Source organism: Parus major, chromosome 1A (assembly GCF_001522545.3).
Source record: "Parus major isolate Abel chromosome 1A, Parus_major1.1, whole genome shotgun sequence".
Taxonomy (NCBI): domain Eukaryota; kingdom Metazoa; phylum Chordata; class Aves; order Passeriformes; family Paridae; genus Parus; species Parus major.
In genome coordinates this window covers 37,919,640-37,944,172 of record NC_031773.1, presented here as the reverse complement: position 1 = coordinate 37,944,172, position 24,533 = coordinate 37,919,640, and the positions used below count along the sequence as shown (strand labels likewise).

The 24,533-nt window shown below is 36.5% G+C and overlaps 1 protein-coding gene across 1 annotated transcript in view; it reads right to left on the bottom strand.

Annotated features, from left to right (window-relative positions):
* Positions 1–24,533, bottom strand: part of ACSS3 (acyl-CoA synthetase short chain family member 3) — a 65,680-nt gene that overhangs the window by 13,244 nt on the left and 27,903 nt on the right. Inside the window, exons 9-11 of the mRNA XM_015626990.1 lie at positions 21,594–21,697; positions 6,476–6,571; positions 3,547–3,610 (exon numbers count right to left, since the gene is read on the bottom strand). Coding sequence (XP_015482476.1) covers positions 3,547–3,610; positions 6,476–6,571; positions 21,594–21,697 — 264 coding nt within the window. The remainder of the gene's footprint in view (positions 1–3,546; positions 3,611–6,475; positions 6,572–21,593; positions 21,698–24,533) is intronic.

Here is a 24,533-nt window from a genome sequence, read left to right as displayed (position 1 = left end):
CAAAAAAATAAACATAATGGGTTTGTGATATTTTTAATGTACAAGATGAAAACTGGAATTTACATGGGATTTCTCTTTGTTAATGTTCCTTATAACAACAGACAACCTAGAAAATTCTTACGGCTAATCAAAATTCTATATATATACATACATATTTTCAAGTGTGCATGAATTACAGGCAGGCCAGAACAACGCAAGCAGAAGTGTGTTACTAAACCAGACTGGTCTTGTTAAACGGAAGTGGAGGTCACTGCTGCTGTCATTTTCACTTCAGAATAAATTCTCAGAATCTTTCATGTCTAAAAAATCTAGCTCAGAAAGAAATGCATATAAGTTTAAAAACAATTCATACAAGCCCACCTTCACCTCATCTGCAGTCACCTTTATTTTCCTTTGTATCACAAATGTTGTGACACTGCTTTCAATTACTTTATCCTGAAAGACTTGTGAAATCAGAAATATTATTGAATTGTCCAGATAAACTAGTATGTATGAGAGGCTTTTTTCCAAGAATAATCTCTCCAAAGGGCAGAGATCATGGTTATATGAAAAAAAAGAACAGGTATCAGCTGGCAGAAAAGTTAAGAAAAGAACATACTTGTGACAGCAAGTTGGAGTAATTAGATGTAAGAACTACCTTTCTAGAGTATCTGACTCCTGAAGGATGAAATTAAAATTTAAAGTTCTGCTGTAAGAATAGGTATTTTAAATACTGTACTTAGGAAAACTGCAGGCCTCAAGCAGCCCCAAACAGTCTTTACCAGGAGTTAGTCTGGGATAAAAACAACCAAGAGCAGCAGTTTCCCACTTCTGCACAGCTGGCATTGGAAGCAGTGCATGGTCACCCTCCTCTCCAAGAAACACTGAAGAATATTTCTTAACTCACCTATGCTATAGGTGAAGCAAACCCCTGCATTTTTTCATATTTTCACTGCTGAGTGTATGATAGAATAATAGTCAGAACTATCCTGAGTCCCCCATTTTCTTCCAGCTGCAGGGGGACATGCTCTGGGCTGACAAACAAACACTGCTAGTAACAAGGACCATCCCCACTATTTTAAAGGGTCTGTACATGCAGAAGACTGCTGAAGAGAGAAATGGCTTCTTTGAAGGTAGGACTTAATGAAACCTTGCTTTAATCAAAAGATTCAATAAACATAGAAATTATAAAACAATACGTGCAATTACATTTTCTTAAGTGATACATGGCAAAAAAACCACATACAAAAGAATCTCCCCCTTTTCATTATCAATTTATTTGATTGAAGTAAAAGTCATGCTGAACAAGATAAAACAAAACAAATGAAACAACAAACCAATATATTAACACATTTGGAATCTCTTGAGAAAACATCTAAATGTGGGGCAACATTAGGGAAGCTAAATTCTGGCTAGAAGAGGTAGACACTAACCCCAAACAGAATCTCCTAATATGGCAATATCATTCCTGACAGGCACTTAAAAATGTATGCAAACATATTCCAACATTACCTATTAGTTTATCTTTCAACTTGTTTGGCAGAGTTGCTAAAGATGGAGTTCATTCCACTCCTCTTCTGATAGATAAGACTAAGCACCTACCCTAAGCCAACTGTGCCACTCCTGCAGGCATTGGAGAGACATGAACACATCTGGAAGGTGATTTATTCCATCCTAGTTAAATAACTAGGCGTGACTAATATAGTAGATAATAATAAGTGATTTGAATATCTAAGCACCTAGGATCAATTTTCTTACAAAATACCTTTTATCTCTCCATTGATTACAAGCCTATGTTTTATCATGGCTTCAGGCACTGCAGAGGTGGGAGCTTTGAAAGACAGCTTTCCCCCCTGAGCTGGGTTACTGATACTGTGAACCAGAGTCTATAAAAAGTTGGGACAATTTTAAGTATTTGTGCTTGGTAATGTAACATACTCAACAGTGGAGTGAATGCACAATAGTGTCACAAGAAAACTACTCCTCAATATGGTTCTGCTGACTCAGGGGAGTTAAACCTATGTGTCTGTGTCCTGGTGGCTTAGCAGAAGATGCCGAGAATGAGGCAGGGTATAGACTTCATCCTGAAAACACACATCTGCCTCACACCGTACAATAAGTCATGTGATGCTACTTTAGTCTCCACAGGGGTCTAGTTACATTAGATCAGAAGTACAACAGAGAAAAAAGCCTCCTCAGCTCGGCAACTCCACCTCCCCAGCAAGGCCTGTGCCAGCCCACCCACACTGTTAGCGCCGCACTTCTGCAGCTCCTGTCTCTCACCCGCAGCTCCTGGGCCTCAGCCAACTGCAACCCTCAGCTAACTGCACTAACAATTCATCAAAATTTGTACATCCGTCCCAATGCTTCGGCTCTTGACAGATTTTCAGTTCACTGAAGGTTAATACTCATCTTTGTATTTCCTTTCATTAATCTCAGCAAGCAGTGAAGACTCTGAGATACCCCAACTCTCAAAAAACTACCACGGAAGAAATGGATAAATATATTTCCTTTGGGACTTGTATTTGTTCGCCATTAGAAAGCATTCAGAGCTGAAGTTATTTTCTGTGACTGAAAAAAAAGGTGGTTACAGCTACTACATTCATTACAAAGCAAGTGTCAATCTCTGAGGAAAAAAAAAACTGTTTGAGGAAAATGCCATGTGCCTCAAAGCCTGTAAAACATCCAGAATACAGAGCAGCATGGGCCTTAAGGAGCAGTAGCCTACAGAACACTACGGGAGTAAGGAAAGGTCCTGGCAAAAGTGAGAAGGCAGCAGGGAAGGTAAATGTAACTGATGTTGACAGGGTGATCTAAGCAGAGGCCTCTTTATCTAAGGAAATGTGCCAAGAAAGGTGTACTTTCAAAAAGAATATTGGAGTTTATGGAATTCATCTGTCAGGAGTCTGCTAAATGGTACTAAAAATCACCTACATGATGCACAGAAAGGTTTTTTGATATTTTTCTTTTTTTTCTGGAGTCCTTTCCTGCATGTATTTTGTCCAAGTGCTGATACAAATGAATAATCTTTCATGCAAAGCATGCGCAGAGACATCTTGGTTTTTTTTTACAGAGAACAGAAAATACATGTTCACCCTCTAAGAAGATGCATCAGTTGTGATTAGGAGATAGTGAAAGAAGAGGCAGCATCACACCTGTATAAGCCAAAGCATGCCAATCCATACTACTGTACTATTTCACTAAACTGAAAGATAAAATAGTGAAGGGAATGATTCAGTATCTTGCTCATACATCACAAGAGGAAGGCATCATTCTGTGCCAACACTCTGATAATTAAGAAAATTATAAACTCTGCTGTAGTCTAGGAAGAAACCCCAGCAATCCACACTCATTCACTGACACAATTTCATCTGCAACTTTTTAGTATTAATGAACATAAAACATTCTGGGAGTTTGGTATCAGTATCAGAGACAGACATGCTTTTCAACCCTGATTACTTCAATTATTCTTATTTATATAAACTTTAGTTTATATACACTTTAGTCAAAGGACAAGGAACCCATGTAGGAAGTTTCTTTTAAATGTAAGATATTTTTTGTTCTTACTTTACCACAATATTTCCCAAAGTCTTTGCCTTCACTGGTTTCTTATTTTCATCCAGAATCATGACTGTAAAAAAATAATATAGGAAGGAAACTCAAGTTTAGTAGTGTATTTTTAGGTGGAGGAAAGTGTCTTTATGGGTATCAACTTATGTCACACTTCAGAACGGCAATACACCAAGCAATAAAAGGAATTAAGTAATTTGGGAGTGCCAAACTGGATAATCTCATGACTTTATTAACATTTAGCCTTAAGTACAAAAAGTCTTAAATAATATTTGTGCTTTGGAAACAGAAACAGCACAAAGTCCCAAAATGGAAAAACACAGAACTAAGAAGTATAAGAAGCTTTCATACTGGAAAATCGAAACTTCCACATAACAAAGGGCCATTAAAATACATGACAAATACAAATAAAAAATATGTGGCTAACATGAGCAACAAATAACAACCAAGATGACTGTAAATAAGTATATCTGGTTTTCAAAAGCTCTCAGGAGTTTGAGAAAAATATTCCTCAGCTAACAAGGTTCACTGTAGTCTAGCATAAAGAGATCAAGTAACTCTTGAACTACCCAAAGCTGCACAGCAGGGTAATGCTCAAAGCACAGGACAGAATCCAGACTTCCCAAATGAAGCCTTTTCCCTGGATGACACTTGTCTACCACCTCCAGTGAAAGCAACATATCCCAGTACTGAGAGTTCTGAGGAAATCATCTGACATACCCTCTTTTGTGCAGTTATCTGGGAAATGATGCTACTACAACCATTCATTTCATCTCAAGGTGTGGGCATAAGAAAGGAATGACAGATACCAGCTTGGACTATGATAATGGAATTACATAAGGTGAAGCAACTAAATCATAATAGAACAGGGAGGGAAGATTTTGACAGACTGATAAGGATTACATGCTTTTTGAAGCCTGCTCAAGCAATGAAAGCAATGTTCAGTTGTATCTACATCTCCACAAATAATCTTACACTCTGTATTACAAAGTTCCAGCGGAAATAGGGAAAAGTGGATGACAGACTTCTGACTAAAACTCTGCTAAAACTTAAATGAGCAATATCATATCCTATCTCTTTAAAGAACACCAATATCTGTAATTTACTACTTCTGGCTGAAGCTACTCCTTCAAAGATGAAGGCAATTTTAAAGTAACTGAAGAGCCTGCTGGAACCAGTATCTCAGCACCCAGTATGTACACAAGGCCAGTTTTACAAAGACCCACTTGTGCAGCTGTCAGTGTTTTCTCTCCTCTTTTTATGATACTAAGTAAAATCTAAAATCTAATCAGTAACTGTTTCATCGAGGTACCAATCCCAGTATTTATTCTTCTCCTTGCAAGCTGCATTTCAATGTAGAAAAATTTGGCAAAGTGAAATACTAAGCTGCTCACTCCTGAATTACTGAAGAACTGACTTGTTTTTTCAAAATGTGGGACCTGCTTCAGTCTGAAAATGCAAATGCACTGAAATTATCTGCAAAGGTTCAAGTAGATCAAGGCAAAAACACAGTATAATGTCTGATTTAAGGCAACAGGCCTAGAAATTAATATAGTATCTTGACTCACTTTTAAATGCAATTTGTGTCACTGCACTTTGATATTTTAACTTTTATTCCCTTTGTTCTTAAAAATCAGCAACAAACCAGTTTCTTTTTAGGAATATGTAATAGGGTAATAGGAAAGAACTTGTACGTGATTAAAGAAAAAAAGTAGATCTTGTAACTTAATATTGCAGCAGGTCTACCAGCCATTAAGAGTTGCATGTATAAACTGAAACCACAATATCTTCTAACTGGCATAAGGATCTCCTCAAATATAGTAACAGCAGGAAAACACCATCAAACAGAAGTGGGTGACAGCAAGACAGCAGCCAATATAGAGTAATTTTTAAAAATCACTAGTTTGTGAATACATGTATTACAGGATGCATTTGGTCAAAGACTGAAAGAGGTAAAATTATTCCATAAATCTTCAGTGAAATTTAGTGCTCATTTTTTGTTTCCTTTATAAGGTATGCTAAAGACATTTCCTTCATATTCTTAGAAGTTCTTTACTTACACTAGTCAAATGTTCAAAAATATTCATCAGAAATTTTTATATTCTTGCTACTCATATTTCTTCCTAGACCTGACTGATAACATGTGTGATGCAATTACATTCTTTCACTCTTTCCTACTTATTAGAACTCTGGAGAAACTTCACAGCTTTGTTTTTATGCTGTTTTTAAGCTATTGCTCATCTTCATGCCATAACTGTAAATGCCAAAACCAAGAGCTGCTAAAAACAGTTGGGTTTCTTTTGAATGCTCACCACCATTTACATGTATTAAAAGAAAATAACAGCTTAGATGTTTCTCACCAATGATGTGAGAATTTCTCCTGAAGACCACTTGATCTTTAATGTAATTATTTTTCAGATTTCAAGTACTTCTTGAAAATTGTGTTAAAATCAGGGTTCCCAGATATTTAAATATTTTGCATGCTCAATCCTGTAGCTGCATCCCTACATGCAAATACATTCCAGACAATGAGTGCACATCCTTTTCGTGCTGGTCTATTGCCTATCATTTCTCCTGGCTGGAAATAAAAATGCTCCACATGTTCTGAAAGACAGTTTGCTTAACAACTCTCTCAACTTGTGTAGAAGGGCAGAAATGCATGTAGAAGTATAGACGAGTAATGTGTCAAAGTATATGCTAGCCTTTTCATATAATAAAGGCAGAAGTAGCTGATCAATTTTCTTGAAGACAACTCCAAATTTTTTATTCACAATCACATTCCACAATACACAAGAAAAAAAGGAAGGAGGAAAATACCTTAATAAGACTGTAATTTTATTTTTCTACAAGATATGACAGTTAAGGAGCACTTAGTCAGGAATACAAGCAATGTCCTTTCCCAGTAACATTTTTAGCAGACTCTTACCATTATATCCTGGCACTGGTTTTCCTGCCTGTCCGGGTGGAGGTGTTGTAGAGTTTCCCAAACCAATGCAGGAAGCCGTAATTGCAGAACCAGATTCTATTAAGAGAGCACACATATCATCAGTAAGGCTGGCTTTAGTTCCATTCAGTAATTACTAGTTTTAAGATTTTTGATGCTCAGCACATCAAAATTTAAAAAAAATTAAAAAATCCTAGACACACAATGAAGATTTAGAATTCACAAAATCATAGAATATGCAGAGTTGGAAGGGACTCCCAGATATGATTGAAGTCCAACTCCTGACCCTGCCTGCACAGGACACCCAAGAAGTCACACCATGTGCCTGAGAGCATTGTTCAAACATTTCTTTAACTCTGTCAGGCTTGGTGACTACCCTGGGGAGCCTGTGCCAGTGTCCAGCCACCCTGTGGGTGAAGAACCTTCTCCTAATATACAATCTAAACCTCCCTTGGCTCAACTTCATGCCATTCCCTTGAATCCTGTCAGAGGTCACGAGAGGGAAGAGATTGGTACCTGCCCCTCCACTTCCCATTCTGAGGAAGTTGAAGGCCACAGTGACATTTAACCTCAGTCTTCTCCAGGCTGAACAGACCAAGTGATCTCATTTTCCCCTTATACAGCTTCCCCTCAGGGCCCTTCACCATCTTTACAGCCCTTTTTAAACAGCTTTATCTTTTTTATATTGTGGCACCCAAAGCTGCCCCCAGCACTCGAGGTGAGGCTGCCCCAGCTCAGAGCAGAGCAGGACAATCCCCTCCCTTGCCCAGCTGGCCATGCTGTGCCTGATGTCCCCCAGGACAGGGTTGGCCCTCCTGGCTGCCAGGGCACTGCTGGCTCATGTTCAACTTGCCACTGACCAAGACCCCCAGGTCCCTTTCTCTCCAGCCTCTTACAGCCTGTACACCCAGGACTGCTCCATCCCACATGCAGAATTCAGCACTTATCTTTGTTTAACTTTCTTGTCTCATTTCTGCTTACTCTGACAACTTCTCTATATTCATTTTAAGTGCCCTGATCCTGCTTCCATCTCTTGTGTATTTCCGGGTCACACTTGAGTAATGACACAAGTTCCTAATTCATCCAAATAGATCTCTTCCCCCTTTGTCTGATGTCTTGCTCATCAGGATGCATTCTTCTTGAGTCTGGAGGAAGTGTTCCTTAAATATCAATTGGCTCCCTTGAAATCCTCTTCACTGCAGGATCTGTTCCCACAAGATTCTTTCAAGACCTTTAGAGGTTAAAGTTAGCTCTCCTGAAGTCCACGATTACAGTCTTATTGCCCTGTTTCCTCCTTGCCCACTACTGAATCCCACAATGGTCACTACAGCCAAGGCTGCCCTCAACCTTCACATCTTCAACAAAGTTTGTTATTATAAGGCTTATTGTTTGTATAGGCTTGTTTGTAAAGGCTTGTTTGTTACTATAAGGCTGAGTAGCACACCATTCCTCATGGGATCCTCCACTACCTGTGTAAGAAAGTTGTCATCAATGCTATCCAGTAATGCTGACACCTTCCTAATTATCCCCACAGTTAGGCAGCTAGAAATCCTTCCCTCATCACCAAAACATAGGAATTAGGTTTGCTGCAGAGAGACAGGGAGCACAGCACCCCTGTTAGCCTGATGTACCAGGAACATTGGTGTGGACTGGGAAGTGACAAGCATTTCTCATCAAGAGTCTCAACCCAAAGACCCTAAGGGGAGAAGAAGAATTCCTGAAAATTAGTTTGGGTATGCCTGAATCTCTAGTACACTGCTAATGAAATCAACAGAAACTTGAAAGGAAACTTCATAGTACCAACTTCTCTGTTTTTCTACCTGCTTTTTGGACAACAGTGACTAAGACTAAATGAAAGTTCATTTATCCTGGAGATTCACAAGTTCTACAACTCTGTGAAAAGATCTTTACAATTGTTGTTCTTTCTTCTATTGTCTTTTCAATTGTCAACACATACATAATTTTCATATTTACCCAGTGCTCTAATTTCTAAGCCATAAATTCAGTTCCCACAAGCCAGTACAAATTTTTATATACATGAAAAAAAACCACAGGGTTTTTGGTACTTGGATCAGATAATAATTCAGAGAGGGAATCCCAAAAGCATCTGCTCTTTGTGTTAGATTAACTGTTCCTGAATGCTAAAGATTCTCTTTCAATGTAGAATCACAAAGGAGTATTGTCAAAGGACAGCATGAAGCTTTGTGCTGTACATTTCTTGGGAAATCAACATACATCTTTCAAAGAGGATGCTGGATTGAAATATCAATTTCCCAAACCTATTAGGAAACAACTGCCTCTTTCTAGGACATTTCTTAGCACCAAGAAAACAGTCTGAGTTGAAAGGGGAATTCAATTCAAAATCCTCCTGAAAAGAAATCATCACTTTTCAGAAGAACATGAGATTTTAAGTACGAAAAAGATATTTTATTTAACAAGTATGTGTAATACAAATACCGTGTGGCCCTTTATTAAAGATTCCAATAAATAAAGTTGCTCATGAATCTTTGGTTTCAATTAAGGTTAGTTTCTTTACAATTCAAGTCAGGATTTGCATGCAGGTTATAAGACTCAGGTCTGAGAAGTTGAAAAGTAACAGTCTGAAGAAGGCTAACACTTGTCAAGTGTACATTGTATTCCACCTATCCCTTAAATCAGGTTTCTGACACTCATTTGTTTACCACTGAAGATTCTCTAAAATTAATGCACCTAGACACATTTCCAATGTTGAAGACTTTAGGAACTTCCACATTTTTAATGCAAGGAACAGAACAGTAGGTCTGACTTACAGACTCTTTTGCAAACATTTGCACATTAACTGTCCACTCACTAAGCTACCAAGTTAGTTTGCCCTCCAGCTGTGGAATGCTTTTCAGGGACAACTAGATCATAAAACCAATTTCCTTTCTGCATAACACCTTACAATGTGACAATGAAACAGCTATTTAGAAGAGCAATGTTTTATACTGGAAGAACAATGTTTCACAACTAGTCTGGTAAATTTACTCAACATATGCTCTGAGTTATAATGAAAACAGTATGGTCTACCTCTGAGAATAATGACAAGCACTTCATTGGGGCAGAGAAAACAGAGTTACTGAGAGATGGTCTTGAAATCAAGGCTGTTCAACTGTCCCAAGTACCTCCTTATGCTTCCTCTTTTCAGGATAAGGGCTAATGTAAAGAAAAAGTCCTTAATAATCACAGATGTGACATTCTTTGTTTTGTCTCACTCTACCAGTAAGTGAAAAGTAGTTATAAAACTATTTTAATATTATTGAAATATCCAGTATAAATTTGACAGCTAATGAGTAGTCTGATAAATACACTTTTATGCACCTTGGAAAACAATTCTTAAGCCAGAGAAGGTGCTGCTGATCCAGAAGCAAAAAGTGTCATCTCCTGTGAGTAGCTAGAGGAGTCAGTCAGTGACTTCATTGATCAGAAAGCTTCCACCTACCCATGTGCCTGACTTGCAGAAGCTGTGCTCTGCCAAATTATGCAAAGCAACAGCTAGTAGCTTCTGTGCTCAAAATCCTCTTGCTCATTCACAGTCAACAGTCAAGTTCAATCAAAATAAACAGTTTTGAAATAACTCAGAACTTTCAAGATGAAAATCTACCACTTACTCTGTGCCATTTACATTCCTGATACATTATAATTTCTAGACCATGTCTCATATTCCTCAACATAATAGACTGTTATGCTGCTGAAATATTTGCTTTATTGGTAGGAAATACTTAGGCAAACCACACTGAATTTTGACATTAATATTTGAGCTTGGGCTACACTACATGAGTAATGTAAAGCTGCCTGCTTTGAATTTCTTACAATGCAATGGAGAAGACACAAAAAGCATACTAAAGAGGTAGGAAGTTGTCATGTAGCAGAAGAAAGAAGAAATAATTAACATATTAATGAATTATTAAGAATAATTAACATATTAATGAATGCAATAAATATAATGAAAAAATTTCTCACTGTGGCTGTGCTCTTTTGAGCCATTCTTCTGGTAAGGCTGACACTTTTGTTGTGGGGAATTAAAGGAATAAGTACAGCAGAATACTGCACTGATAAAATGGAAAGGAGGGTCTATGAAGCAGGAAAGCTTCAACTCATTACAAACCCATTCACATCACAAGAATGTACCTCTGAAGAGACTGCTTCCATATGCTCCCTCCACACAGTGGTCATTTTAATTATGCAGAAAGGGTGAATGAAGAATTCAATAAAGTTGCAGCAAAATGGTTCCTAGTATGGCAACAAGTACTGGGCTTTCTGGAACAGACAACCACAGTACAAGGCTAATTACAGGATTCAAAATCTGCATCACAGTACACCATACTGCTTCCTTAAAATAAAACCAAATCTAACAGAAATAGTATGCACTAGCAGTGTCCTGAAGATTCAGGGGTCAGATCATCAAGTATTCAAACAGACCTCATTTCCTTCACCCTTCAGCATACAGCTGTGCAGTTTTCCAGTCAGTCCTTTATCACTAAAAGACAAGCAGGCTTCTAAGTCTCTGACTGCAGTAGCAGTAAGAAGCCTCACTCACAGCTTGGATTCAGCACTGTTGACCCTGACAAATTGTGTCTAGATAGTCATGCTGCAGGTTGGTAGCCCAAGCACCATTTCAGTCTTTTGCTTACTGATGTTGGAAGAAAATTTCAGATAACTGCTTTAGTCTCTGTACAGTACAGCTCAGCCCTGCCTTCAGAAAGGCCTCCAAAGTATCCATTGTCTAAATGTGTGAAGCTGCTTTCTTCACTGCTTCCCTGGAAGATACCTACACCAGGATGGTGCATGACACATATCATTATTAATGTGTAAAAAGACCAAGTACACATGGCTGATGTTGGGTATTTAAGTACAAACAATCTGATGCTAATTATCCATCAACACTAAAACAAGGAGATTACACCTGGCCACTATTACCCCAGAGCACTAAAGGGCACAGATTAGAACAGTTTGGATAATCCCAATACCATGTGATGTGTGATACTGCCACAAAAATCCACAGCACTGCTGCACCCATATTATATTGCTATGCCATGATTCTTACCACATTCTAAGATTAAAGGTTAGTGAAAATTACATTCTGAGCTATGATAATTCTATTCTGACCTTCCCCATCCATTTTACTCATTTCCACTTCATTTTATTTAAGCTTGTCAGCAAATGAAGTAAATTTAATGAAAGAACTTATATTTACTGAAATTCGCATCTAGTAATATATTTAGCATGGTACTACATGCAAATTATAACAAAATTATAACTGCTAACAAATTATAACAAGAAGTTGAGAGGAGCCACAAGAAGACAGAAAAGACTGAAGACTATGAAGAACTGTAAATTCTTAAGGATACCCTGGTTCAGTTTTATCAAGTGTCAAAAAATGTATGTAATTAATTCCAGTTCACACACAAAACACAATTAGATTAGATTGAAGACTGTCTGTCATCCTAAACAATAAAAGGTTTTGCTGGCTAGTAAGGAAACTTCAAAAACACTTTCATGCATTGTTTGGTATTTCATTTCACTCCGTGTTTCTGAGGACTATGACATGCAGCAGAAAAATTCTTAAATGCTGACTGTAATTATAATTTATTTTTCCTCCATCTGACTGCATTCTTAATTATTCCTCTCATGAATTAAGCACACGCAGCATCAACAAAATAAATATCAGGTGCATACAGAATAACAAAATTAGGTGAGTAGCAGGAGTCTACCGTAGCATAAACCTCAAAAAGCATCAACTTTTAGGTGAACTGTGCAAGTTTGGTGATTTGTAATCAAGATTGTCACACTTGGCTTACATGGAGTTTTTCAACTCCTTACAAACTTAAATAAAGCTAGAGTAAAGAATATGCAGTAAACAACTGGAAAGAATTCCAGTTACAAAGTTAAGACCTTGCTCAAATGTTATTTAGAGAGACTCTCACATCTAAAGCATGACCTTGCCCATCAGGCTGCTTAAAATTTAGGTTACATTCATTTGGCAGAAGATCAGAAGAATTTGTTACCTTGAGGTGGCTTCAAAACACATTTTTTCATCCCACTAGCACTCTATAAAATAGAACATAAAACCTCTAGAAGTTAACTGTAAACTTCATGGAAAAGTTGAAGTGTTTTTCACCTATTCTTCACACCCAAGGAAAATTAAATTCGACCTTTCTCGGTACTTGGTTAAATTGTACACAGAACCTTAAAAAGCTCTTCTCAGCTGCCTAATTTCTCTACTCAGAAACTGTAAAGTAGAAACTTCACTCAAAAAACATGGAAAAGAGATATAAATAGAAAATGAGGCAATCATTTTTTAAAAAGTGACTAAGATTCATGCATGTACCTAAAAAAAAAGGTGACAAAATAAGGTAATAATGGTATTTGAAAAACTGAAGTCCATTTCCCAAAGCAGAAAACCATTTTGTTTATAATGTATTTTCTGAAAGGGCCTGTATTTCCATGCTTATTCTTAGAACTGAAGGTCAGAAGAGAAACCAGCAATTATTTTATTCTAAATTCTAAATGCTTTAAAGCACTTGTAGTCATAATGCATCTAGTCCCATGAATACATACTACACTTGTGAAGGCCAAATACTTCTAATATAACAGTTCTATTCCTGTATTCAATTCACTTATTTTAAAACAAAATCATCCCCAAAACTGATTAAAATTCATCCACTTTCACAATTATCCAACCACAGAATGTACTTACAAGCAGTGGGGATTGGTACTCTACACAAGGTCTCTGAAGATTTCAAAGTGCATTTAAATGAAATCTCAAAAATAAATATACAAAATATAACTGCAAGGAAGGTCCAACTATTTTAGTTAAGGGTTTATGGGCCATGAAAAATATTAAAACCAAAGCAGAAAATAATTTATCACCAACCGGCAAGCCAGTAATAAAGCACCAGAAGTTTATGCATTAATTTTGTAAGTACACCAGGATCCTTTGCCTCCAAATATTATATAGGCTATTATAATGTACATCTTATAAGTTGCCTATAGCAAAATAACAGCCAATATTAGAGAACAGAAAGCTTTTTGGTTGTATTTGGAAGATGTTAGATGACATGTTTAAAGATACATTAAATCAGGCAACATATCAAATTATATTTTCAGACTAATTTCAAATTATTTTCATCCTACTCTGACATCATAACTGATACATGATGAAATACTAAGAGATAAATGGGGAATTTAAAAATTAATTACACATCTCAGTGCTAACTAAACAGTGTTTACTGTTAAATTGTTTTGAGGAATCTTAATTCATTGCATCCATAGTAACACCGACAAGATGGAAAAGACAGGTAAAATTACTACAATTACAATTACAGGTAAAACTACTGCAATTCAAGTATCTTTATCAGGATCTAATATTTTAGATGCACTCTCTTTTACTCTCATTCTGAGCAATGTAAAAAAGCAGTTGCCACGTGGCAAGAAGGAGATCAACAACCTGTAACATCTTCATGCTCATGCAAGCTGGAGGTGCTGTCACAGCTCATCTCCTTCAGAGATGAGACTGCACTATTCTATTTTAACATATCCATTCCTAAACATGTCCCCTCATCTTCTTAATTTGCCCAAATGAAAACTAAATATTCAGTGCACACTAAATATTGCCCATGGCTCAACTTCATAACTTAAGACTGCTTTACAGTTCTTTTATTTTAAATCATCTAAACCATATCAATGAAATTTTAAGGAGGAAAACATTTATGCTTTATCCATATTAATGTATGTCCCTGACTGCATGTGGAAAGACAATCAGAAAAGATTAAGATTAATAAGCACTGAGAAACTGAAGTCAAATGGGAACAGAAAAGCTTAATACACACATTTTATCAGTTCTAAATTAGAAAATGTCAGCACAAATGGGGTAGACTAGCAGTGGCACAGCTAATAATGAATTTGTATCAACACAGAGGAGGAGCTGACCAGTGGGGAAAAAACAGAGTATAGCCATGAGGAAAAGAGAACCGTCACAGAAATGTGAAGTACAGAGACACATCCTTTTTCCTTTTTTTTTTTTTTTTTTTACTAGAAGGACATAGTACATTTACTGACTTAACCATATTCAAATTGTAATAAAAATAAATTTCATAAATAAAAATAGAAATATATATTTATTTTTTTTTTTTTTTTCCCAAGCCACAACACTCCTGGCCCAGCATCCGGGTACATTTCCCAAAACGCATTGGTCAACTGAAAGCCATGTGGAATGCACATCTGAAACAACCCTCAAGTGAAAAATGTTTTTGGAGAAAAGACACTTTGTGAAATGTGAGAGACAGTGAACAACACTGAATGCCACAATAAACCTATGAAGCTGTAATGATTAATTCAAACCAAAAACACCCTAGAGAATATGTATATCATCCAGACATACCTTCTTTGATGTCCAAGAATGAGAAAACCACACAGAACTGAAAGGCCAGTCTCTGCCTTGGCAATGCCCATGGCCACTAAAAAAACCTTTTCCTCTCTCTCCTTCAATAAGGCAACCAAAACCCTATCTGAATTGAGTGTCCCAAGATGATGCTGAGGGAATGACAAGCTACTATTACTAATGATACACACTCCACATGTGATTACTAAGCAGCAAACAATGGCTGAAACAATCTTTATTTTTCATACCCTTGAAGGACAGGACACATGTCTCCAGGGGGAGACATGAAAAATGTCATGAATGCATGTTATAAATTCAGTTATCCAGTAAATAATGCTCAGGGGACTCAGTAAATCAGGGCTGCAAAGCAGAGAAATTTCTGCCAAGTAATTCCTACTTCCGTAGAACTGTTGCAGGTTATCAGCTTTCACTAAAATAATATGATTCAAGTCTTGACAGGATAAACACGTCTTTAAAAAGCATGAACTGTATCTACACTGAGGCACCTGATAACCTAAACCAGTCACCTGGACTTCGGAAGAAATTTGTTTCATCTCTTTCATTCCAACTCCAGATTCCCGGTCCCTGCAATTCCAGAACTGAATTTCTGTCACTCAAATAAACCAAGAAGTCAAGAACTGACTCTTGCAAATTAAACAGACATCCTTTCTTAAGTTTACCTTTCCCACTGCCTTTGAGTCTGAGAATTTCATGACATTGAATGAAATCACTGGACTGATCTGCAGTTTTGAATGGGGCAAAGTGGAAGGTGACTGAAGAACAAAATGTGGAATCCAGCTGACAAAAGGGAGATGGAGATCTAGACTGAAAGCTAATTCATCTAAAGAACAGTCCTTTAATGCAAACCTGAAAAGATTAGCTAACAATTCAGTTGCAAAATCCATCTTTCCAGACACTCATATGAAGGAGATTCTGCACAATGTTGCCAAGGCAACAAAATAGAAACTGAAGTCTGGAGACCACGTCATGCTGCTTGGAGATTACATTAATAAACTTTCCCATACATGATTATCTCAGAAGTAGTCCACTGAAATACATTCTTCTGAGTACACTTACCCATGATTAATATTTTTACACTGAATTCAATGATACATTTGTTTTGTTTATATAGGCCTCATAAAAGATCTGTATAACCATTTTTAAACTACTATGTTTAATTATAGAATAACAGTATGTCCTAATAAAAATATTTCCAACACAGCATTTGCATGTTTTACAGGTTTAAAAGTGATAGAGTACATTAATTATATTACAGAACTTGGAAAATTCCTACCAGAAAATTTTATCTCACTGTCTCAGAATACCCAATACAATGTACACCTACTATAACCTTCTTTGTCAGCAGCCATAATATATCAAGCACCATTTGAATTTTGTCCTAATGCCTGCTGCAGACACCTACTCCTTAGTGGATAAGGCAGCCTCATTCCATGAAAACAGAAAAAGTACACAATCATTTCATAGTTTTGCCTGCTAGTGAGCTGGTATTCAGGAAATAGTAGATAACTTCAATTTGAATGTATTACACTTGCACGCTCTGTAACTTTCATTTCCATAGTACATGACTAAAAAAGTTCTATGGAAACATGTCTCTTGACTGAGATTTTATGTAAGTCATATTTTATCACTGAATTTTCAGCTTCAGTTCTGTTTCATCTGAATTTTCCTATACATCCTCAGAGTCTCAAAATGTCTCAAAATATCAAGAGAAAAAAACTCTTCAAATCCTATAGTTATTATGAACAAATGGAAATCTGGCTTACCATTTTCTCAAAATGTCAAAAGTGATGTGGCAGTTTCATTTTTTAGCTACATGAAAGCAGCTGAAGATGTTTAACACAAACTTTCAGAGCCTTCTGCTTCCACAGCTCATCATAACCTCCTGGCTCTTTCCCTTTTTTTTTCTAGAACTCAAAGCTAGCTCCAAAATCAAGGTAAACCAAACTCACATATCTTTGTCTATTGAGACACATCCCTCAGAATGAGTGTAGTCACACACCAGATACAACCCAAACACTTTAGGCTACTTCAAATAAATACGGCAAGGTTCCTTGTAATTTAATTACCTAGAATACTAAAACAGAGCAACTGTATCATTGCCTTAAAACATAACTATACAAAGAGAGAGAGAAAACAAGGTCCAAAATGTGCATTCCAGTTCTCATTCAGAAAAAATATTACAAAACATATGTTAATAAGACCAGAAAAATTATCTCTCCGAAAAAAATAAAAATATAAATAAATAAATAAATAAATAAATAAATAAATAAATAAATCTGTTTTCTAACACTGAATTTAAGGCTTACTGGATAGCTTGGGGCAGGATATTTGTCTTTCTTTATTTAATAGAGACTGGGATAACTGTATTTACTTCACAGGGTGTCAAAAGTATTCATTGCTTGTGTTTGGAGAACAACTCTGAAGATAGAAATTGCTACTGAAGTGCTAAGTGTCAATTTGTATAAATAAGCAAAAACTTAACACCTGCACAAACCCAAACAAAACTCTCCTACCTCCAGGTATGGCTGAGTACAGGATCAGAGGATCAGATAATAACATTCTTTCATCCACACACAAATATCCAAAGAAAACAGCAAGTTCTTCCCAGTCCTTACTGCCTGAAATCCTCTTTGCCACTCATCAATCCTGTGTCATACATTTCACAGTTTGTAAGATGTGCTTACAGTATTTGTAACACAAACATTAACATTTAAAACGAGTGTTAATGATGAAGTGTACTGACACAAATCAGTTTCAAGCAATCACCTTTTCCAGGTGCAGCTGTTTTGAAGTCCCTTAATGGAAGCTTTCCTCTGTTTCAAAGTACTGTTTCAATTCACAGTGATTTCAAATACAGCCCATAAATATTTCAAGAACAAATGAAAGAAATCCATGTTTCTTTGTCTATACTAATTTATTTCTAGTTATATATATGGCAAAGGGGCCACGAGCTTTGAAGACATCTTACTAAAACCTGAAGAAGGAAGTGGTTAACACTCCTATTTTATAATACTTTTATCAGCCTTTTGTTTCCCTTAACTCATACTCATTTCCATCTCCAAATGACGACTTGGTCACTTCTCATCTCTACAACACTCATTTTTTCCTTACCTTCCTCAGTCATTAACAAAGGAATAGAAATTACTCCATTATGCAAGAAATACTATTTACTACCCAGATACTTCTCCTCGCCCATCTTCTGCTTTAGCCTCAGCTGAAAGAACCAACATAACTGCCTAAGTAAGATCTACAGTTTTCAGGCAAAATTAAGATGCCAAAATTTCTCAGAGTTTTGCAAAGCTCTTGTTTTGAAAGAATGCAGATAAATATCAGCTTAGGGAATAATTACCAATTTGTCAGACTAGCAAAGGTCAAAAGCATTTTCATTTGTAGAAGTAAGACAGAAACTTTCAATCTGAGGTATAACAAAACAGCAATTTATAACTTCAGCTTCAATTAAATGGCAAAAAAAAATCATTTTGTTATAATAAAGATGCATTTTAGATACTTCCTACTTCTACATAACACAGCTAATTGTCTCAACTTCCTCCTGACAGAAGTGATTATTTTGTTGTGTTTTTAGTATGCCACTTTTTTATTTTGAGATAGTTCAGAAAACTGTTATTTCTGAATCTGTGGATCCTTATTCTGTCATCAGTTGCTAACCTTGCATATTTCTAATGAAGTAAACAGCCACTTATCTACTCCATAAAATATTTCATATTCAGTACATCCACCTTTAACCTCATGTACTGAAACCCAATACTGTTTGGTTGAAATGGCCTTTTCCAGCCCAGAAATCCACTTTCAATATTTTGACAAGTAACATAAAAGGATGAATGTGAGAGAACAGCTTGTTTTTTCACAATGGGATACATCTTGAATTCTGCTAAAGAGGTAAGTGAAGAACAGAAAGGAAGCCTGCTTTCACCTGTGGCAATGGCTACTGTGCTCCAGGACCTGGGAGTCCTGGCGAATGACAAGGTGACCATAAGCCCACAATGCCCTTATGGCCAGGAGGGCCAGTGGCAACCTAGGGTGCATAGGGAAGAATGTGACCAGAAGGCTGAGCGAGGTGATCTTTCCCCCTCTACTCAGCCCTAGTGAGGCCACGTCTGGAGTCTTGTGTTCAATTCTCCACTGTTCAAGAAAGACAAAGAACTGCTGGAAAGGGTCCTAGTAGCAAGTTCTGCCAGGAAACCTGCTCCAGCGTTGGCTCCTCTCTCCATGGATCTACAGATCCATGCCAGGAGCCTGATCCAGCATCTCTCACAGGGTCAAAACTTCCTCTCAGGCATTCACTTGCTCTGGTGTGGGTCTCCTTCATGGGCTGCCGGAGGCAGCTGCTTCCCCATGGGCTGCACCACTGGCTGCAGAGGAATCTCAACTCCTGCTCCTCCTTCTCCACTGACCTTGGTGTCTGCAGAGCTGTTTCTCTCACATGTTCTCACACCTCTCTTCTCTGGATGCAATTACTACTATGCAATAACTTTTTATTTTTTTAAATATTTGAATATGTTATCACATACTACTATGTTACCACCATTTCTAATTGGCCCAGACTTGACCAGCAGCACATCCATCTTTGGAGCTGTCAGGGATTGGCTCTGCCAGATATGAAAGAAGCCTCTTGTAGCTTATCACAGAAGGAACCCGTGCAGGCCTTCTTGGGAGGCATCCACTAATTACACACATTGAAGAAGTGTTAGCCAGAATTCTCAGTGGTGCCCACTGACAGAAAAAGAGGCAACAGACATAAACTAAAACCAGAATGTTACATCTGAGCCCAAAAAATATGTGTTTACTGTGAGGGCAGTCAAGGCACAGGCCGGCCAGAGTGGCCAGAGAATTCCTATCCACAGATACTCAAAATTGGACAGGATCCTAAACAACACTCTCTCTGACCCTGCTTGAGAAGGGAGACTGAACTAAATGAGCTGAGGAGGTCCTCATCAACCTATTGGCTCTGTGATTGCCTCATTACCCCTTGAAATTCAGTTCTTTGGTAAGAACTGACTGAGTAAATTCTTTCCTTCAGTCTGAAGGCCTAGCTTTCATTCAACAGCTCACATTTCCACACAAATCACTTGGGTCTTCACTCTGATCAAATTATTAAATGCTCTCAAACAATGTCTTTGAAATGGCTTTAGTTCATTAAGTCACGGTACAATTTAATTTAGGAGCATTACATGAATATACAAATCAAGAAACAAACTATACTCTGAGCTGAGTCTCAGTCTTTGAAAAATGTCTAAAACAGTCTTAGCTCTACACAGTGCAAGTTCCATTATATCCATATGCTTAAGATCTCTCATTGATATTTATATACTTGAGATACATACAAAAGAACACTGTAACATGAAACTTACACTAAACATACGCAAAAGCTATGGCAATTTTATATGTAATATATATATATATATATATCTGCACAGATAGAAAAAACACATGCAAGATTACATACAGTAACTGTTTATTGACAGTTCAGCAATTCACCAAAGATATTATTTGATCTTTTAGCTTTCTTCATTTAATTCTCATTCTGCATTGTTCAGACCTGCCTACAGACATCAGGATCATAGAGTGAACAAAAGAGGTATTTTGCCTTGTAATTAATTGCCTTTGCAGATTAAATACAGATAAATAAAACAATAAATAAAAATAAATTAAAATTGACACTACTATCTTCCAGGACTTTTTCAGTATTTATCTAAGATTGTGTTCTGGGTTTTTTTTTAAATAAAAACAATCCATTTTAAGCCTCCTCAACTGATTTAATTGCATAATATATAGATGAACTAAACAGTTTCTCACTTTCATTCTAATCTTCTATAGCTTCTATTTGATCTATCATGGGAGAACCTCAGAAGGTTTTTCTTTATAGAGAAAGAGACCACACATCTCAAATCAATTATACACAGCAAACACAAGAGTTATTTCTTGGAAGGGAGCAAAAAAAGGAAGAAAGGAAGGAGCTTCTGTAATACATTTCCATTGTTTAATCAGCAATAATTTGTATAAAAAGCAAAATCCAAATTTAATCTTCTAATAGTGAAATTTAAAGGTATATGAATCCACAGTTATAAGGAGATATATTTGATCAAGCCTTAATTCAGGATTCAACTAGGATTTTTGAAAAGTTAGCCAAAGACTGGTACTCTGATTCCTTCACTGCAGTGAAGTAAATGGGAAACACTCTAAAATAATCACTGCAAATTGGATGACATCCATACAGAACAGTATTAAAGACCAGGGAGTCTACTCTATGCAACAGATTGTTTTTAATTACACAAAGTATATATGCAAAAAACTTAGGTTTAAGCCTTAAATAGCAAACATTCTGTTACACAACAGTCACACATGCAAACAACATAAAAACACACCTCAAAAAATACTGATACAAACTTTTTTTTTAAAAACACAGATACCAGAAAATACCTTCTTTTTTATATAGCTTTTACAAATGTCTTGTTATTCTAAAAATACCCTGAAGTCACGTTTCAACCACTTCCAAAAAACATTCTTCCTGCTTGAATTTTTTTTTTTAAACATTTATTTAAATGTTCCTGGAAAGAGAAAACAATTTTACCTTCAGACTCAGGAAACAAGTCTGAAAATAGTCTTCTCACTGTATTTTACAAAGGATATTTTAACCCACCAGGATATTATTAAACTCACCAGTTTGCCACCAGTGGTCCAGGACAGGTACCTTGAAGATTCTTTTTGACCATTCTAGCGTGTCCACATCACAGTGCTCACCAGCTACAAACATCGTTCTGAACCTTTAAATAAAAATAAAGTCTGTATCCTGATCTGGATGTGGAAAGGAAAACAAGATAATCAATACATTAAATGTCTCTGGCCACTGTCCTAGATCAAGGGAAAAGACAAAATTTTTGTACTCTCTTTCCTACTAAGTAACAACTAGAATATTTGCAATATTAATTTAATCAACTTAATACTACATCATGTAAAAGAAACTTCATTTGCTGAATGCAAAGACCTTGAGAGACCAGAGGCAAGCAAATGTCAGCCAAAGTAAAAAATAATTAAATGCTCTGTACACAGTAACTAATTAGGTAGGTATCTTCATTGGCATGGCAGTACAGACTCCCACATCCAGATGCATGTCATTGACATTTTGTTTCACTTTAACTGCATTTTAAATGAAGACAACTGCTGAACACAGGACTTCCCCCTTGTTCTTCAAAAGTGGACACAAACTGCACTGATTTTGTAAAAACCAGCAGGCTTGTGGCCACAAAAGGAGAGAATTCATAGATATGGTAGGTGCTTCAGAGGGATGTAATTTAGAAAGACTACAAATTTCATCTTTCCATAGAAATGAAATCCAAAAATTAAAATAGACAAACACCAAGAACATATATGACATAGGGAAAAGTTATCTTGTTATCCCCTGAGCCAAAAGCAAAAATCCTCTCTTTTGAATTGCCAGCTTTAATAATCAGATTTAACAATCTGCAGGCTCAAGATCAACTTTATGTTTTAAGAAGAAAAATTAGCTCTTTGGCAAACTTACAGCACAAAACCACAAAAAAGAGTATCAGAACAAAGTGCCACAAGCCTATGAACTATGGAATTATTTTCTCTTCTCAAACACTACAGCCAATCAAGCGATGGCAATGGCTATGAAATGTCCCAGTGAACAATTTTTTTTAAAAGACCATGTAGAACTTCAAAGCATGTCAGCTGTTACTGCAATCATCTTTTCCTACAATGCAGTTAGTTGAGAAGAAATGTCTTAAAGCCTCTCTGTTAAATAAATGTCCTCAGCTGTTCTGAAAATCTGCATTCCTAAAATGAAATTCAGCACAATCAAGCTTTTATGCCCTATAAAGGAAACCAGCAGAATGGACCTCAAACATCACCTGACATACAGGGGACAGATGAACATTTCTAATGTTCCCAAAGCAATATTGTTCAACACAGCACATACATTTTGGTGCCACTCCAAGCACAGAAGAAACCACACCTCCAATCTATTTCCCAATAGCTTAAATGTTCATATGGGTTATCATCTGAGCTTCACTTTTCCAGTTTAAAGATTGTGGAAGAATTTTTTATTTTTTAAATTCTGGAATGCACACACCAGTTTGAAAGGAGGGGGAAATGGTTTCTGGCAAAGAAAAATTCTATCTGCATGATATTAAATAAGACATTTTTCCTAAAAATACAGCAATGAAGGTTCATTTTTACCTCTTACCTGGAAATAAAGAATTCTTACTAATTTTTAATGCACCTGGAGACTGCATACACACATACATATACACATACATATACATAGTTGTTTTTCTATTTATTAAACAGGCAAAAATTTTAAAAATATGTATTTTCACATCTTCTGACTTTTCTTCCTTGATGTGTTTTTTCATCTCCCTCCCTGAACAGATTTTACCTTGAATATGAGAATCCAAGTATTGGAGGTTTTGGTGACAGAGTCCCGAGAGACACAAAACACAACTGCAGCTCAGCTCCACAAAGGCTCCTCATGAGCACAACTCAGTTCTCCATCAGGAAGGGACATGTATGATCAACAGCAGCACAGAACAGCAGGCAGCAGCCAGAACTATTACATTATAAGCATTACATACTTTGATTGTAATAAGTTCTAGGTCTTAATCACATATCCTCTTAGCAGCATGTGTCAAATGTCAATTCTGTGAAAAATATTTCCTTCTAACAGTTTTGAATTTGGTACTTTAATTTCACATTCTCTTGTTCCTGCATTATGAGACAGGTAATGGAAGTTTCTTATCTACTTTATATTCATTATTTCTGCACAGTTTTTATGCAGTGTCATATTTCTTTCTAAAGTACATTATTATCTGGTATCAGATGAAAAACCTAGAATCTCTAAATGCTCTTGATATAAAATTGCAGAACATTCTCAACTGACGAAAAGTCAAGGAAGCAAAGTAGACTACAGGACACAAATGGAAAATTATTACTTGTACATTAATCTAAACTGCTGAGTTGTTACCCCATCCCATGCAAAACCATCACTTGTCAATTGTTTGGAAATTAGAACAATCCAGCTCACAACCATTATGCCAATTATAGGATGAAGTGTGATTCGAAATATGGGAAGAGTCAATGTCTTGGTATTATGGAGCTACTTTCTGAAGAGGAGAATGGATTCAAAGACCTGAACAGAATATGCTTAGTTAGACAAAGCTCATGGAATTTGGATGTTACTTGTTTTTCGAATACAAAAGGCAGCAATGCTCAGCATCACTGGATGTTATCAAAAACTGTCTTTAGATCTCTATAAATATGTGGTTGAACAGGGCTTTTGACCTACAGTATTAAAAACTAAACATCTGTTTTACTGTTAAGCATGAGGTGTGTTTAACACATAGGTGGAATTTTGTGTCAAAAGCAAAAAAATTTCAAGATTTGGCTCCAATAGATGCAAGGAATTTAGAGCATACATACTAGAACCTTTGGAAACCTCATATATAATTTTGTACAGAGGCCAGTGATGCCAAAAACATCAATTCTTAACAAAAATGTATTTACCTTACGTCATTTCAAAATAACACAAGTTTGTTTATAATTCAATTTACTCATGTAAATCAAATACTCCCTTATGTATGG